Source organism: Triturus cristatus, chromosome 11 (genome assembly GCF_964204655.1).
Source record: "Triturus cristatus chromosome 11, aTriCri1.1, whole genome shotgun sequence".
NCBI lineage: Eukaryota > Metazoa > Chordata > Amphibia > Caudata > Salamandridae > Triturus > Triturus cristatus.
This window is the reverse complement of record NC_140594.1, coordinates 627,092,846-627,109,579: the sequence shown is the minus strand read 5'-3', so window position 1 is coordinate 627,109,579 and position 16,734 is coordinate 627,092,846. Positions and strand designations below refer to the sequence as shown.

The 16,734-nt window shown below is 42.6% G+C and overlaps 1 protein-coding gene across 1 annotated transcript in view; it reads left to right on the top strand.

Annotated features, from left to right (window-relative positions):
* The window catches only part of KAT6A (lysine acetyltransferase 6A), a 1,365,605-nt gene that overhangs the window by 239,864 nt on the left and 1,109,007 nt on the right, over positions 1–16,734 (top strand). The window contains exon 3 of the mRNA XM_085634070.1: positions 9,121–9,229. Coding sequence (XP_085490196.1) covers positions 9,121–9,229 — 109 coding nt within the window. The remainder of the gene's footprint in view (positions 1–9,120; positions 9,230–16,734) is intronic.

Here is a 16,734-nt window from a genome sequence, read left to right as displayed (position 1 = left end):
AGGGAGGGGAGGTGTGGGGGAGAGAGGAAGTGTTACAGATTTGCCTGCGCAGTATAAAATATGCATTGATACTTGCCACTTTTTCTGTACATCTAGCGCTTACAGATTGCATCCCCAAAGTTCTTCAGGCAGCTTGAAGTCTCCATCTGCCACATCTAGCGGCACACAATACCAAGCTGCCACCTCTTTCTTCCTAGGGGAAGTGTCCTGAATCTGTTGCTCAAAGTGAGACTGATTTCCCCCTCTAGACTCAGCACTGTGCGCCCATGTTTGTAACAGGACAGTTCTCCATCCGTTGTTACGACATGGGTTCCTCATGGTAATAGTTTTCTCTCTTGTAACAGCTGACTCCATTTGCAAATCCCTTCCTTTTTCAGTGGCTCTATTAGCTGTTCTCTCACAGTCTGATGTCTCTGGAAAGTTCCAAGAGGCTACAAATTCGATAAGGTAGGGCAAACCTACCAAACTCCTAATATCCACCCACAGTTTAATGGTTGTTTGGAGCATCTTAAACCTTTTTCTTAAAAACATTACTAGTCTCAGATTTATAGAGGAATTATGATTCTGCTAGGCCTATATATTATTTTGCATAGTCCAAGATAACCCTCCTATCTGTGATTCATTGGGGTCTTTAAATAACACCCTACTATTCTTCCACTGAAAGCCCAGCAGTATAGTTGAAAATCAGGAGTTGCCATACCCCACCTTCTCCTTCCCTCTTCGTAAATTTTTTCATGAAAGCCTAATTTCTTTTGAAGCCCATATAAAGCTGCTGACTTTTCCCTGCAACTTATTTATTAACTCCTTATTAAATCTCAAGGGGATATTATTAATTAAAAACGTGAGTTTCAGCAGGATAGACATTTTGATCAGATTAGACCTTCCATATATCATTGGAGTAGATCTGCCCAAAATCTCACTGTTCTCTAAAATTCATCTGTTGCCTTTTTAAGAATAACCTGGACAAAATTATGTATGTTCTGGGGCACCTTAATTCCTAGGTACCTAAGCTTCTTCATTATCACTTGGCTAGTTCCAAACCATAATCAGTTTTTTGTTATTTCACCAAATATCCAGAGATCCTCCCATACTCATGCTTTATTTGCTGTATTATGGAATAGCAAACTTTCAATTTAGAGGCTGTATATTGTGACTTAGCTGTTGCCTCACCTCCTGATTGAGTAGCAGCTTCCCATCTAAGGTCCACCTTGGAACGTCCTCCTCTCGAATTGGAAATAGCTCCACCACCACCGCGTAGTGATCCAGTAAGTGGGCTGGAATGTGACCGACAGTTTTTATGCCATCCACCATTTCACAATTCATTAAGAAGAATTCTATGCTTAAGTGATTGCCGTACTTTCTTTTATGGAAGATGTACTCCTTAGAAGGATCTGACCTCAGTCTCCAATCGATTAGACTCAAATCCTTAATCAGTAACCTAACTCTTGACTACATCTTGGGGTAATTAGCCATTTGACTTGCTGTCGACCTATCTTATGTACCATCTAAGAGCATGTTGAAGTCACCACCCACTATAATGGGGGTGTTACATGCTAACAGCTGTAGATAAAGATCTCTAAGTGGCTCACAGTAATTGATATGTGGCCCGTAGAACCCTGCTATTGTTAATAGTTATCCCTGCAGCTGTAGCTGAGCAATTATCCATCACTGTGCCACAGTTGAATGCAAGATCTCAGCTGAGGAGTTGCTCTTTATGAATATGGCCACCCCTTTGGGGCAATACTCCTGATATGTACAGACAAACTGCTTGAGCCAGTTCTGAGACCCAAAACGATCACTTCCCTCCTTGCTCAATAGGTGTGTCTCCTGTAATATAATATGGAGCCAGTTGCCGAGGACCTTATGCCCCCTGCTCTAGATCCTCCTATTGCTCGTCCAAGGTGTTTTTAACTGCTTAAACTGTGGGGTTGTACTTGTAGGAGTTGTATTTTTCTCTTGTACTAGCCTCTTCATGTTCTCTCCGTCTTGCATATTTACCTCCGCACTGGTTCCATCAGCCACCCTTGTCGATAGATCCTTAGATGTTACTCTTTCTCTAGAATTGGAGCATGGTCCTTAAAATAGGATTTTTAAGGAGTAATTCTGATTTTAACTGGAGGATTTTGCTATTCCCTCTGATCACTATTCCTATGGTCTTGCTGACCCGTATGTGAGCTTTATGTTTTCTGTCTGTTCTTTTAAATTTAGAGCCAAGGGTCAGAACACCTTAGGTTATTTTTCCTTGCCCACTTGGTAACCCCTATTGCTTTCCTTATTGTGGTGCTTCTCAACAGGTAACATTTTCCATTTGCTTTTGGCCAACCCTCTTCCCTGGTTTCCCTTACTTCGAGCAACAGTCGCCCCAACTCTTTCACCTACTTCCCCTAGCGTGGGAGTAGATAGGGGGTTTCTTCTGCAAGATTGGGGGACCCATTGACTCTGTTACCAGCTTCTGTGCCTCTTGTACCCACCGTTGCGGCCATCCAACAAGCTGCTGTCTGTGACAGCTCTGGTCAACACCGCGTCTTCTAGGAGTGCACTTCTGTGCTGGCGCTGTCCGTCCTTCCCCAGAGAGGGATCCAAGCAACCTCACATCAATCTTACTAGAGACTCCCCTCTGCCAACGCCCAGAGGCTAGAAGCTCTGTGGAAATGCCTCAGGAAGAATCTATTGTGGAAGCAGATGAGTTCCATCACATTTCCATGTAGATGGACTGTGTTCCTCAGGAGGGAGGCTCCTGATCAGCCGACTAGCTGACTGCCATGTTTCAGTGTCCCAACTGGAAGACCACCCCTTCCAGTATCTAGGGTTGCGTGTAATTGTTAAATTTATGCTGAGGTTAAGATTAACATGGTAAATATATTTTTTGTTCCAATTTTTGGCATATAAAGCCATTGCCTGTGAAAATGTAGACTTGCACTTTCACACATGGAGCTCTCCAATGTAAATAATGTGTCTGAAAGGATGATTGGAGTGAACTGTCTCACCCTGTGTGTCTGGTGGCACAAACATATACCTTTGTAACAAGAATTCCACTAGATTTTTTTCCCAGATGTTTTTCACGTTGGTGCTTAGGCTTAGTGTTAAGCTTTGGGTTGGGGTTATGATTAAGTATAATGAATGAGATCAAAGCTAGTGTCATACTTAAAATAAAAATAGGAAAGGGTTATATATAAGTAAGGTGGCAATGGGGTGCACCTATGCAGGGGTGCCAATTTATTTTCCTGTCGTTGAAAGTGATACCTAAGGGACTGAATTTGGGTTTTGAGTTCTTGTGAAGAAGATTCTTGGAACTTGTGTTGCATCATAGAGTCCACTCTAATCACCCTTTGTTATTAGACAGCTCTTATGTCTACTGCCTGTTTCATGTACTCATGTATACAAATACTTGTAATTCTTCAACTTTTAAAATATAGGGTGATTTCAGCATTAATGTTTCAGGCTCTTGTTGTGATTAAACTTGTTGGCGAGTCTGCTTTTTAGACCATCACATCGCCAAATAACTCTGGTTATATAGAATCTGTCGCCTGATACTGACATATTGTATCCCAGGTATACACTTTTTTAAAGCTAAAATACTTATGTCCAGCAACAGATATGTAAAATGTAGCATAATGGGTATTTATGCAGTCAATTACCCAAATAGAAAGCATAAAAACAAAAGCTCCTGTGGAGTGAAACTGTGGTATTCTAACAGAACAATCCAGCTTACCATTTCTCTTGCTGAGTTTTTATTTGCCTGTCATTTTGTAAAGCATACACAAGAAGATGATGGACAGAGTGCTGAAACTTTTTCAGACACTCACCCCCAGTCACAGATCTGGTTAGAATCCATCATCGTTCTTTAGCTTACTTCCCCTCCCCAGCTATATGCAAATCAGTCTTGACCTTGTTCCTCATGGGAACAGTCCAGCCTGAACTGCCAAGCTCTTCACTGAACCGGAAAAAAGCATCCTGGGACCCATTTGTGGGTAACACCCCTCATCTGCCAGGCTAGCTTGAATCCAGTGGCAAAGTGAGCAAGGGACCCACGTCTTGGCATACCCTGCCAACTTAGGGCAAGCAAAGCAAACACAAGGAGATGATGGACGGAGTGCTGAAACCTTTCTGACACTCACCCCCAGTCACAGATCTGGGTTGAATCCATCATCGTTCTTTAGATCACTTCGCCACCTCAGTTCAGACCCAGATATATGCAAATCAGTCTTGACCCTGTGTCTTATGCATTGTGAGTTGTCTGTTACTTGAGGTATGACCCATCAAGGTCCACTGCTGCCAGCCACAGTATTTTAGTGGGCATCAGGAAGAGGTCACATTTCAGTGGATTCACCCTTAAGTACACTTTCAACACATAGGCTTGAGTGTTAGAAATACTGTTTTTAAGTGAGCTATATTGTTGCCTGCTGAGACCTTTAATAAGTTCTTGTGTCGTCTGCTTTTGGTGACCCCTGGGATACTACCCAGTGCCGGCTTCTCCTTTGTGGTTTATGTGATGATTAAAGACCAGTGGTGGCAATATCTAACCTTGGGGTACACTGCAAATCGCAGGGAAGCACCGTGATTGTGAGATTTGACTTTGACATTTTCATTTTGACATCCTCTTTGTTTATTGTGATTTGTGAGGCAAGAGAGTTGAGCATGAATTAATGGTCAGTTGAAGCAAATGTCGAGGAGGATGAGTAAAGAGGAGTCTCCGTTGTCAGTGAAATAATTAGTTCAGTGACTTTGATAGTTGCTGTCTCTGTGCTGCACTATGCTCTAAATCCTGTTTGTCCAGAAAGAGGAATCTAGATATTGTTTCTTGCAGTTTTGTGGCAATGGTTTTCAAAGTGATTTTGTCCATGACCAGGTTGCTGATTGGGCAAGAGTTTGCAACTTCATTGTGGCTAAGCTAGGCATTTTCAGCATTGTGGTTCATCTTTTGGCTTAGTTATCAGTAAAGATTTCTTGGATGAGGGATGCTGTTTAATAGAGTTATTCACTAATAATTTATTTTACTATTGTGACAAATTGTGGTCTTCTTATGATGTGTTTCTAAAGAAATTGAGGCAGTTTAGGAGGTTGTCTCTGGTGGAATTGTTGAATTGTGACCACTGAAGCAAGGCGGGAAGGTATTAGTGGGTTAACAACTGATGGTAAGTTTCCTGCTAATGTAATTTTTAGATTTCGCCAGCAAAATCACTCGTTTAACAAAAAAACAAAAGCAAAAAAAAGAAAAACTTAAAACGGACTTGGAGCATGCCATTTACTTACCATTACTTGGCTACAACGTCATTCTATTTACCTTGCCTTTTATTGGTCAGAGCCTCCTCCTCGCTTTGGCTTCCTCCTGGGGTTCATGTGTGTCTCTGCCATGAGCATGGACCTAGTACAATTTACTGTCTGCTGCCAGCGTCCTTCCACTGGCACTCTAAGAAAAAAATATGTTTTTTTTTGTTACCTGCACTCTTTTACAGGTCATGCCCCTCTCTCTCTCCCCACACTCGTTCCGCTGTTGCTGCGCTCTCTCATGTTGCTTTCCCACCCCCACCCTCCTCCTTTGGTCCTTTGTTGCGTTCCCACATTCCGCCCTCATCCAGCTCTTTTTACTTGCTTTCCCACATCTGCTTCCTTCTCTGGCTGTTTGTACTTGCTTTTCCATACCCGCTTCCTCCTTACGCACTCCGTGCTTTATTTCCCACGCCCTCCTACTGGTGTCCATAGAACATGTCTAAAGAAACATTGACAAAGCCATTAGATGTCTCATAGGCAAATCCTGTTGGCTTTGCCAATGCCTGTATTTTCGTGACGACGCTGTTGATCATCCTACATTTGTCCATGGAATGTTCTGTGTTGTGGTGACCAGTAGTATGGGCGACTCATCTTTTGAGTCCTATGAAGTGACATCTGCTGTAGGTGTGCATTGATGGTGTTAGCATAATAGATTGCCTTGGTGCTTTTGATGAGTCTTTCAGGGTCGGACTGGCCTATAGGGCAGTCTAGCAGTGCTAGATAGGCTGGTCTGATAGTTCAGTGTGTGGGCCTGCTTTATGGTCTGCTTGACTGTTTTTTACTGTTGATTTCCTAGATATTAAAGAAAACATTGCCTGCATCAAGTTCAAATCCATGCAGTCCTCCATACCTTGCAAAACACCTATACAGTGTGCCTTTACAAGTACCACATTTCCCCCAATATGCAAATGTGTGCATATTTATAACTGTCTGATTCGCTAATCGGGTGACACTTTTATTTTGGCAGCCGGACCTATCTTCTTTTCCAGTCCGACCCTGGTCTTTTTTATTTTGAATAGTGTTTTTCAGAGGTCATCACTTTACCTGGAGCTGCAGTATCTGCCATATCTTCTAATGCCTTCAGATCACACTTATGTTCTGTGAACTTGAAGGTGTGCTAGGTGGCTGACTGCTTTGATTTTAATGAGTGGATCCTTATGGGATCCTAGGTATGCTTGCTGGTTTCTCTTGTGTGTCTTATGCCACAGGATTATGCGCTGACTCTGTGTAGTGGCATCTAATACAGTGATAAGAACCTTGGTGTCGGTTTTCAAAGAACTTGCCCTGGATGAACTGACTGCTGCTTCAATATCTTTGCCTGGCCTTGATAACTTGTTCTGATGTGTCAAGAGATCGAAGGCTTTGCTATTGTGCTATGTTCCATCCATATGTTGCCTAGGATCAGCACGGGTAGCGGAATAGGTCCAGGGTGTTGCTTTTGATATGATTGTGAAGTGTGACATCGCTGATTCTGCAGTGTCCAGAAAGCAGAATAGTGTGTTCTTTTTCATGGTCTCTGTGGCAATGTTTTCTGGAAGATATCTCAGAGGAAGATGTTGCTGGAGTAGTTCCTTGAAGCTGTGGTGATGAGATTTGAAATTTCAATGCGGAAAGACAGACTGTATCCTCAAAACCTGTGGAAGAGCTGGAATGTCACTGGGTTGTTAAAAGCATCAGTGACAGGCAAGGAGTTTCACTGCCTTGATTAAGAAAGGTTTTTAGAGTGTCGTATATGTTTTATGTAATATCCAGAAGGGACAGGAAAGTGGGAGAACACCTGGTGTCCTTGACAAAGAGTGCATTTAGGCTATGTGTTGTAATGTCTACCTTGTCTTTTTCACTTAAAATCTTACTGGTGATTGAGTATTTATGAATACAGGGTGCAAAGAGTGAGCTGGTAATGAGAGAGTTCTGAATGAGATTGTTAGGGTTTACTTTACTTAGTGACTGCATGAGGATGCATTGTTTGTGTTTTCATGATATGGTGATGGTGCTGGGTGAAGGGGGTTTGAAGCATATAGTGACAGCAGGGAAGAGGGGCAAAGAATAGAGTGTCTGGTGCAGATGTCTTAGTTCTTTGTTTTCCAGGCTTTTATGGGCCAGATATGAGTCTGCCCATGTCTGTATACTATTTGCTATGCATTTTCAGGTGAGACTCATTGGAGGGTCTGAAGAAATAGGGTACTGGAGAATAAGTGGTGGCAAGAGGGCTGCTTTAAGGCTGTTATAGAGACTGAGTAAGTTGACAGGAAACGAGGTTTGGGTTGGATTTGTAGTTAGAGAGCAGCTGGGTCAGCTTGGGTGCCACGGTGGTGTCTTGGGTCTTTCTGGGACCTTATTGGTAGTTTTTGAGGTCGTGTTCCTGTTGGTAAACATTCTTAGACTTTGAATGACTGTCCGCAGAGGACAGCTAAGTCACAGGATTATGGGTACCCCAGTACCGTCTGGGGCGTTCTTCCAAACCTTTCTGGTTTTGATAAGCTGTATTTAGATTTGAGCTCCTAGCAGGAACTGTTGGAAGATTGCCCAAATCTTTATAGACGGCAAGCTTTTTGCGATTATATGCCTCACTTACGTCTTTTTAAATTGTTCAGCAGTGGCAGGGTTCAAGCTTATGTGAGGCACACCTTGCTGTCACTGACCGCTCTCCAGTACCAAATAATTCCATGGCATCTCTCAAATAAATGGAAAAAATTGGTTCTGTTGGGTGCCACAGTTGGGGCTGCCGTGGTCTTATTCAAGAGGGATTTCTTTTATTTAAAAAGTTTCAGTTTAATAACTGCAGTGGCCTCTATGACTCAAGCACCGTTAGGCAGTTTTTAAATAACTTCGTTCTTTCAATAAGTATTGTTGCTGTCTATGGAAACACAGGGAATCCGAGGTTACTGCAAGCTTATTTTCTCCTCTTTAAGCCTAAATTTTAGTAACAAAGTCAGACAGTCAAGCCTTATTCTTCAAGGGTGTTGTGGTGTCAGTGTTTAGCTAAGATAGCACGCACATGTATCTCTCACAATAAATGTGACGTCCAAGTAGTATTATTATTTTCTAAATAGATATGGTAATATGCTCAGTAACTTTAACACGTTTGATGGCATTAGGTTTTTTCTCTGTATGCCTGTACATGATGTGACTGTGCTGTGTCTTACGCTTGCATGGAGTCATGAAACTATTTAAAAGTAAGTCCAACCCAATCTTATTACCAAGTGCAGTGTCAGTAAACGTTCTTGGCAGCACAGTTTAACACCTGATTCACTTCTTGTGGATTTTCTTAGAGAAGCTACACAGGTTAGGGAGACCTCATTGATCTACAGAGCTCAAATTGTTCATAGTTTGTCAGTGAAAAGGAGGGGCTAGACACTCGGTGCTAAGCAGTTCTGGGACAGGTACCAGGACCTGCATGTTGAACTGGCTGCTATACATTCGTGTTCTTGATAGAATTTCTAATACTTGTAATAGTGCAGAACAAAGTCAGAGTGTTCCTTGTCCCTGAACTATAGGTGCTTCCTTTCAGTTTGAGAAAACAATAACGGCCATCACGGAGACACTAAATCCAGTGACTGATGGAGGTGGGGTACTACTATCGCCAGGCTTAACTTAAATTCTATATAGTGTGGCAGATAGACCTCGTATAACTAGACACTGTTCTTGATGCACTATAGACGCTGTTCTTGATTCAGCAGTGCATCCATGGCAGTGGAACGGAAGATCTTGAAGGAGTATGCTTTGGCGTTGTTTAAAATATGATTTAAAAGGATCAAAGTCTAAGCACAAGATGATTAATCTTTAAGCTGTACAACCATTATGCAGAGCATTACATTTTCTAATATTTTGTTGTCTTTTTATTGACAGCCCGTAGCTGAACCAATTCCTATCTGCAGTTTTTGTCTTGGGACGAAAGAACAGAACAGGGAAAAGAGGCCTGAGGAGCTGATATCATGTGCGGATTGTGGCAACAGCGGTATGTACTTTTACAATATTACGCGCTTGGATCTATAGGTACTCGTTGGTGCTGAAGGGCAATGTTTTTTCTCTGTGTCTTTGATAGACAGTGGAACATAACTATGTCTGTCTCCTCATACAGAGAGGCTCTTATCTATTCACTTGCATTTTGATGGTTACTGGTATGTGTTAGATATCTATATTTTATATGCTTTTGAATATTTCTTTACAGCTGTGTCATTGGGTGCTTAATGTTTTTATCCCCTTGTCTGTCAATGGATATTGGTCAAACCCACCATTTGATGGGGGCCGATTGAACCTTTTTAATGGCACACATGTATGGTTTAACTATCATGCATCTTGGACTCCTAATGACACTAATCGACAGGCTGCAAAGCTTACAGAACCAGGCGACCAAAGTGTGCCTCAATCAGGAAAATAGAACAGTGTGAAACAAGCTCTGAGAGTACTCCAGTGACTCTTGGTGGATGCAGTCATCTGGTTTCTTTCTTTGTACTCTACTTCTGGCATTTTGGAACAAATGACTAGAGTACTTGGAGATACTGCCTCCCCAGTCTGCCAGTAGTCTGCATTAAGCGAGTGCATACCGGATGAGTCAGCAAGACTTCTAGTAGCTAAAACGTGCAGGTGACCCTGTGCCTCATGAAGGGCAATGCTCTGATCCCAAACCTGGGGATGTAGCAGAACTGCTTGTATTTCATTAATTGCCTGAAAAGGTAAGTTTTTATTTTGGTCTTTAACTGAACATGAAGACAGAAACTGAAGAATGATGTACAGGGACTCTTGACTTGTTATGAACACGGGTTTCAGTCTTTTTGAAAGCATACAACGAGGTTATGTTTCTTGGTGCAAAGGGCAAGTCATTCCACATAAGAGAAAACTGAGCCAAAACAGCATCTCCATCCAGGTAAGTATTAAGGAATCTGTAACAGTGCAAATAAATCTAAAAAAAAGTGAAGAGGTCTAATCAGATGGTAACAATCTAGATGATCAGCAATCCATTTGGAAACTGCCATAGATCAAAAGCTGAACAAAGCGAAACACAGTTAAATGGATGCAGGCCTAGGGTGGCAATGTAGACCAATCAAAATGGGAGTGGTTCGACAGAACCAGAGAGCTGCAACCAATAAATGTGATGGTTGAGTTTGAATAGACTAGAAGCAATCAATTAACAATGACTTAATGCCTAGATAGTTCCTGTTACAATAAACCAGTCTAGGGCTGATGAGTGTCGAGATGACCTCTTGGCTACATGGGTCTGAAAAAAAAGTAGAATTGGGTGAATTGTTTTGAGATAAAAAGTGCAGTAGGGTGTAACGGCTGCTACCTGACTGTCCTTCTGCCGGAAAGCATCAAATTTGACCCCAAAACATTTAGCAGAGTTTGAAGGGTTGTGGTAGATGCCACACCAGTTTGTACACTAACTTTTCATGACCAAGAGAATGCTTACATTTTGTTGAACTCGTAGAAGATAGCTGGCACACAGAGCTTTATAAACCATACCAAACAATAAATAATATGTGCTAGCATGTCTTTAGCCTTTATTATTGATGGACAGTGTTATCTATATCTTTGGATGTTGATAGACACTGTTTTGAATTGGTACAGTCAGACACTGGCATTTGCCTTTTACTCTTTTGGGACGTTCATAATATTAACTTTTACAATTTTTAAACTCTTGTTTATAAAATTACTTGCATGTAAAAAAAAAAAGGAAGAAGTATCTTGTCCTTTTATTTTGTAAGAGTACACAGGAAAATGCTTAAAACAACATAGTAGTGCAGTCCTCCCTGACCCACAATGTCTTCTACAAGTGTAGTTCCTTTGTAATGTTTTGTACACAACCAGAGAAAGATGTCAGTACACTTTGCCATTCATTTGTACCCGATTTTCAGAACCTCTGTTCAAGGTTAAAAGCACTAGGCAGATCAGAAAAACGGAGCATCTTAGGATTTTCAGCATTGCTACATAACTACCATCAATTGGTACTGATTAGATGAATTCTTATAATAAGTCTAAGCACTGGCTTTCGCTTATGCTAGAATTCGGACCCATCGTTCTTTTACCCACTATGCCACCTCAGTTTTGACCCAGCCATATGCAAATCAGTCTTGACCCTGCCACAGTAGCAGCAGTTCAGTCCCAATTGCCAGGTCTTCCCAGAACCGAAACACAAGCAACCCAAGGCCAGTTTCGCCCTGATTGAGGCTCGCCAGTCAGATGTAGTTTGGTTTCAGTGAGCAAAGGACCCACTACAAGTTATGCCTTCCGTTTTTCGCTAGCAGAGTCTTTGATGGCCAAATGAATGCTTGATGTCAAAGTGATGTTTACTTTTGGGAGTTCTTTTTTAGAGCTCAGACTTAAAGGCTGTTAAATAGTTGTTCATAGAGACCTTCAATTGAGAGATCATTCCAGCTGCAGCAGCTGTTAAATGGTTTCAAGCTGCAGTGCTTCCTGAAACGCTTTTAATTTGTTTGAACAGGAGTCCGTGGGACCCAGTTGTCTCAAATCTCGACCATGGTAACCAGATAAAGGTTGTCCAAAGAGCATGACTCTGTCTAGAAATGATCTTCTGTAGCATATCACCTTTATAGATAGATGTAAAAGTTACAGTGATTTGCTGCTGCGTTCGCGGACCCCAGAACACTTCATGGCAATTTATGTTGTCCATATATGCACATACAGGATGCTATTGTCCACATGACAGCAACACTCTTCAGGAGCATAACCAAGCCAAGATATTTCTGAAATTTAGACTGCGAAGCCCCAGAAATGTGTATTCCAAGGCTGCATTGCAACATCTGTAGAGAAAAGGGCTGAGTACCTGTATGACTGGTGGTAAAAGTGCAGCCTGATAAACTGCCATTGAAGAGCTGTGATAGACTACTGTCCTTTTAAGACTCCAGGAGCTTCCAATGCCTATGACACATTCTACTAGCAGTTGCCTTCCAGAGACCGTTCTTTTGTTCCAGCTCCTGTGAGAAGGATCCTAGAACACATTCAATGTTTCACTGCTCCCTTTTGGTTTTTTTAGAAGCTTTTTATCAAAATGTAACTTTTTTTCAGCTTGACTCTTTATCCTCTACTTTTTCAACTTAGCTCATCGTCCATCTCCTGGATGAACCAGATTTTGTAGCATTTTGCTGATTTTTCAGTCAAAATGCTTACACTTTTTGTAAAATGCCTAACCTGTGGCACTTGGAAAGCTGCCACTGACTCACACAAGGAGCGTGTAGTGTCTTTCCTCCTCACACTTAGTAAAAGATTCTGAGTTTGCCAAAATATTTCTAAAAGAACAGGAAGTTATCAGGCTAACGGGTAATTGGAAGACATGAGGGCAAATGAAGAGCATAAAAAGAAGAGTGCTGAAAAGTACTGCAGCCGTGCAACTTCGACTGATCAGTATTCAGCTTCTTGTAAAGACTCCTACAGAGAGATATAGCACGAGGAGACCGAGCAAAAGTGACAGGAGACATTGTCACTGCCATTCTTTTTGATACTCCCCATTATGAAGGATGAGTCACAGGGTATCCCATGGCTTGAAAGTACTTTTTGAAAAAAAACATTTTAGCCCAACACTAAATGGAAGGAGTATGAAGAACATCTGACTATGCAGCATTGCAAGCTGCAAACAGATGCGTAAAGCGTAAGTAACAATCTCCAGTATTGGATCTTTCATAGATTCGTATGCTTGAATCATTACCCATCATCGAAGTGGGAGTCCCACGGTACCATAATAAAACAGTATGTATCACTATCATAGCCTATAATGGCAATATAAAAGTCAGTTTAATAGCCTATCTATGTCCTTTTTTCTTTTTTTTTTAAAAGGGCCAAACTTGAACTATAACCAATTGGGCAACTGAACCCTTTAGAACAGTACTAACAGAGGCTGAGTCCCTCAGATTTTCTACCGCACGTCGTGTGACGGGAGTCTCCCTGAACTCTACTCAGTTTCTTCAGCTGTTAGTTCTTTTTGGATAATCCAAGATAATATTTAATGTCTCTGATCCTAGCACTAATATGTGAGAGTAGCAGTAAGTAAGGTAATGGACTACAAAATAGGTCTAACCTTTTCCTCAAACTCTCACATTCAGAGAGATGAGGCTATTATTGGGACTACAGAAACTTAAATCTGTCACTTCTGATGAGGACAGTGACGATTCCATCACCTCATAGGAGCGGTCAAAGGGAGAGGTCGTGCCAAGGGTCTCCAGAGGGCGTGCAGAAAAGCCATAAAAAAGACTTACTTTGAGTCTTGATAAGGCGAGAGAGTGAGAGTGAGACAGACTTCGTCAGAGGCAGACCCTACCTCCCTCTTCAGCCCTGACACTACCTCAGGGAAATCCTCATAACCTAACAATGAGGCGTCTATGGCAAAACTGGCTTCAAAATCATTAACAACCATGTCGACTATAGCCTCTCCAATAACTGCTTTGTTTACGATGGCATCCTCTATGGCAGTCGTCTATGACGGCCTCATCTATGACGGTTGTCTACGACTGCCTCGTCTGTGATGGCCTCATCTACGACAGTCATCTAGATGGCCTCATCTGCGGCGCTCATGTGCGATACATTGCAAGCATCAAAGGCCACAGAGGCTTGCCTAAAGTTGTTTCACAAACTAGGTATCCTTGTGAATTATCAAAATCAGCTCATCCATCCAAGAAGATTCTGTTCCTAGGTTGCAACAATAGATACTTTCCAAGACAAAGACTTTCTATCCCAAGCCAAACAACAAAGGCTCTAGGAACTGGCTCTCAAAAAAAAGAAGAAAAATTTAGTGTGTCTGTTCAATTTGCTTCTGGACTTCATGTCTTTAGCGATCAATATGATTCCTCTTGTCACCTGAGAGTTAGACTCTTACAGGAACAGCTACAAAAACAATAGATTCAAACAAAAGAATTGGTCAATGGCCTGGTGAACTTTACACTGGTACGATGAAAGCTGTAGCGTGGTGGTACAAGGCCTCCCACTTATCAGAGGATCTCACGCTTTTACCTCAAATACCTCACTTCATAATGACTACAAATGCCTACCTGGAGAGCTGGGGTAGCCATCTACAGAACCTGAAAATTCAAGAAAAGTGGTCTCTGCTCTAAAAGAGCATGCATATCGATTGCCTGGAGCTCAAATCCATCTAACTCAGTCTCCAAGATTTCCTGCCAATGATACCATAGTCTTCGGTGTTTGTTTGCACGGGCAGTACCACCAGCATGCAATGAAGAAGCCTTCACGAATAGAAGTTTGATCGGTTGGCGCTAAATATAATTTTCTCATTCTGGGGCAAACTGACTCTAGATTTCTTTGCAGCAAACGAAACCCGCCAAAGCCAATTCTGTGCAAGTTGTCATCCACATCCAGGATCGTAAGAGAATACTTTTTAACATATGGTCCGGGATCTATGCTTAACTTTCCCCCACTGATACCTTTAATACCAAAGGTTCTCAGCAACAGGGGGCACTAGAGAGCACACGCACAAGATGGACACACTGCTGTGAGGCTCCGGCGGCCCGGGATACAAAATCCGTTAAAAACCCTTCTTAAGTTCCAGTTGCGATTTGTTTGCAATATGACCTACACTCTCCTATACACAGGGAATATAATGAGATAAATTGGAACTCCCTTCGTTATCAGGAGCCAGAGAAATAGAGCTTGCGGCGGGCACATCATAATAAAGTTAGAGACGCTGCCTGGCTTAGGGGTAAAATCGAGCTCTAGGATTCCGTGACCGGCCTAAGCACATAAAGCAGTGCTCGAGGTGAGAAAAGTCGCATTTAGAGTGGGACCCGGTTAAAGTGCATGGACATGCTCCGCTATGCCGCTATAGCGAATACTGACACACGGACATTAAACAAAACGGCAGCATGATTGGTATGCCTGCAGCATGGGCCTGCTGTTAAACAAGTTAATACTGAGAGGACCAGAGCGCAACGAGGTGGGTGAGTCAGGCTGCAACTATTTTATAAATACACACGTCAGAGACTGGAGAGTGAGGCTCGAAAGCCGCTGCAGAGACTTTTGCGCGCTCATAAGCTCCTGAAGCATTGTATCTTTGTGGCTGCATCCCAAAGTCAAACGTCTGGCCTTCGGTTATGTCGGACTGGCCTATGTGCATAGTTAAGTGCTCACTGTAAGGAGTGGCGAGGGAGGGCCTAATACAGTTCTTAAAAGCAGCCTTAGAGCTCAGTGCTCAGCCTTACTGTCCCCATAACTGTGGTTGCAGCCGGGCCTACTGAAACATCACTTGAGGATCTGGACATGATACTGTCAATAAGTGTCTTATGAGGAGAGCACTGGAGTTGCTGAAAAAGAGGAATAGTACAACGGAGTCCACAAGCATGCACTAGCAACTAATATAAATATCTGCGCGTAGGGGCCCTATCCTGCTCCACAAGGCTCCAACACCGAAAATCAGTTGGGGAGGAACTGCAATATGCATAGCTAGTACACTGCTGCATGATATACTAACGCTCAAAATCAGTGCCTAGAGAATGAAGATTTGATACGGATGCCAATATTGAGTGTTAAGGAGTGGATTGCTGCTGTATGGAAAGTCAAGTAAACTGCTGGCACTGGATGCAAGGGTCAGACTGGTCCATTGCCTAACTGGGGAATCACTTTTGACTACGACAACTACAAAGATGGATACAAAATGAAAGTCCGCCACAAACAATACAAGCACGAAGCACAGAGTCCCTATAAAAATACTAGTTGAGTACCAACCATGGATAGAACTGAAGGTAAACCGGCCAAACTGACATTTGAGGCCCGTAAGATATCGCGTACGCTGCATGAGGAATCTGAAACTACCGAGCCAGATCATGGCGCAGAATATGGATGCAGACCTGAAAGCTTTGCTACTCACTATGAAACACAGTCTTACTTCAATAGAAACTAAGATGGATTCAATGTCCTCTCGTATGGACTCCATCGCTCAGAAAATTGAAAAACATGAAACGTGCATTGCAGAAGCAGAACACAGGATATCAGAGCTGAAGGATACGTCTGATGATAGGAAAGCACAACTACAGCAAATGGACCGCTTATTGAGGGTAATTGCGGCCAAAAACGAAGATCTTGAAGCTCACTCCAGGCGCAATAGCATGCACATTTTTGGAATTCCTGAAAGTACGAACACTGGCCGCATGGAAGAATACATAGAACGGATGCTCCAAACCATTTTTGGCCCAGACGCCTTTTCTTCATTCCTGGTTATTGAGAGGGCGCATCGATCTATAGGACCGCGCCCCCACCGGGTGCCAACCCAGACCCATAATTGCTAGACTTCTTAATTATTGGGCTTGCGATGCTGTCATCAGGTTAGCTAGAGATAAGCGACAACTCCAGTTTGAAGGCAACACGCTGGCGATATACCCATAATTTACGCTCGCAGTACAAGAGGCCAGGAATAATTTGAGTCCGTGGAGAAGCTGCTGCTACGGGCTCAAATAGGCTACGCCATGCTGTACCCAGCAGGCGTCAGAGTCACCCATTAAGGAA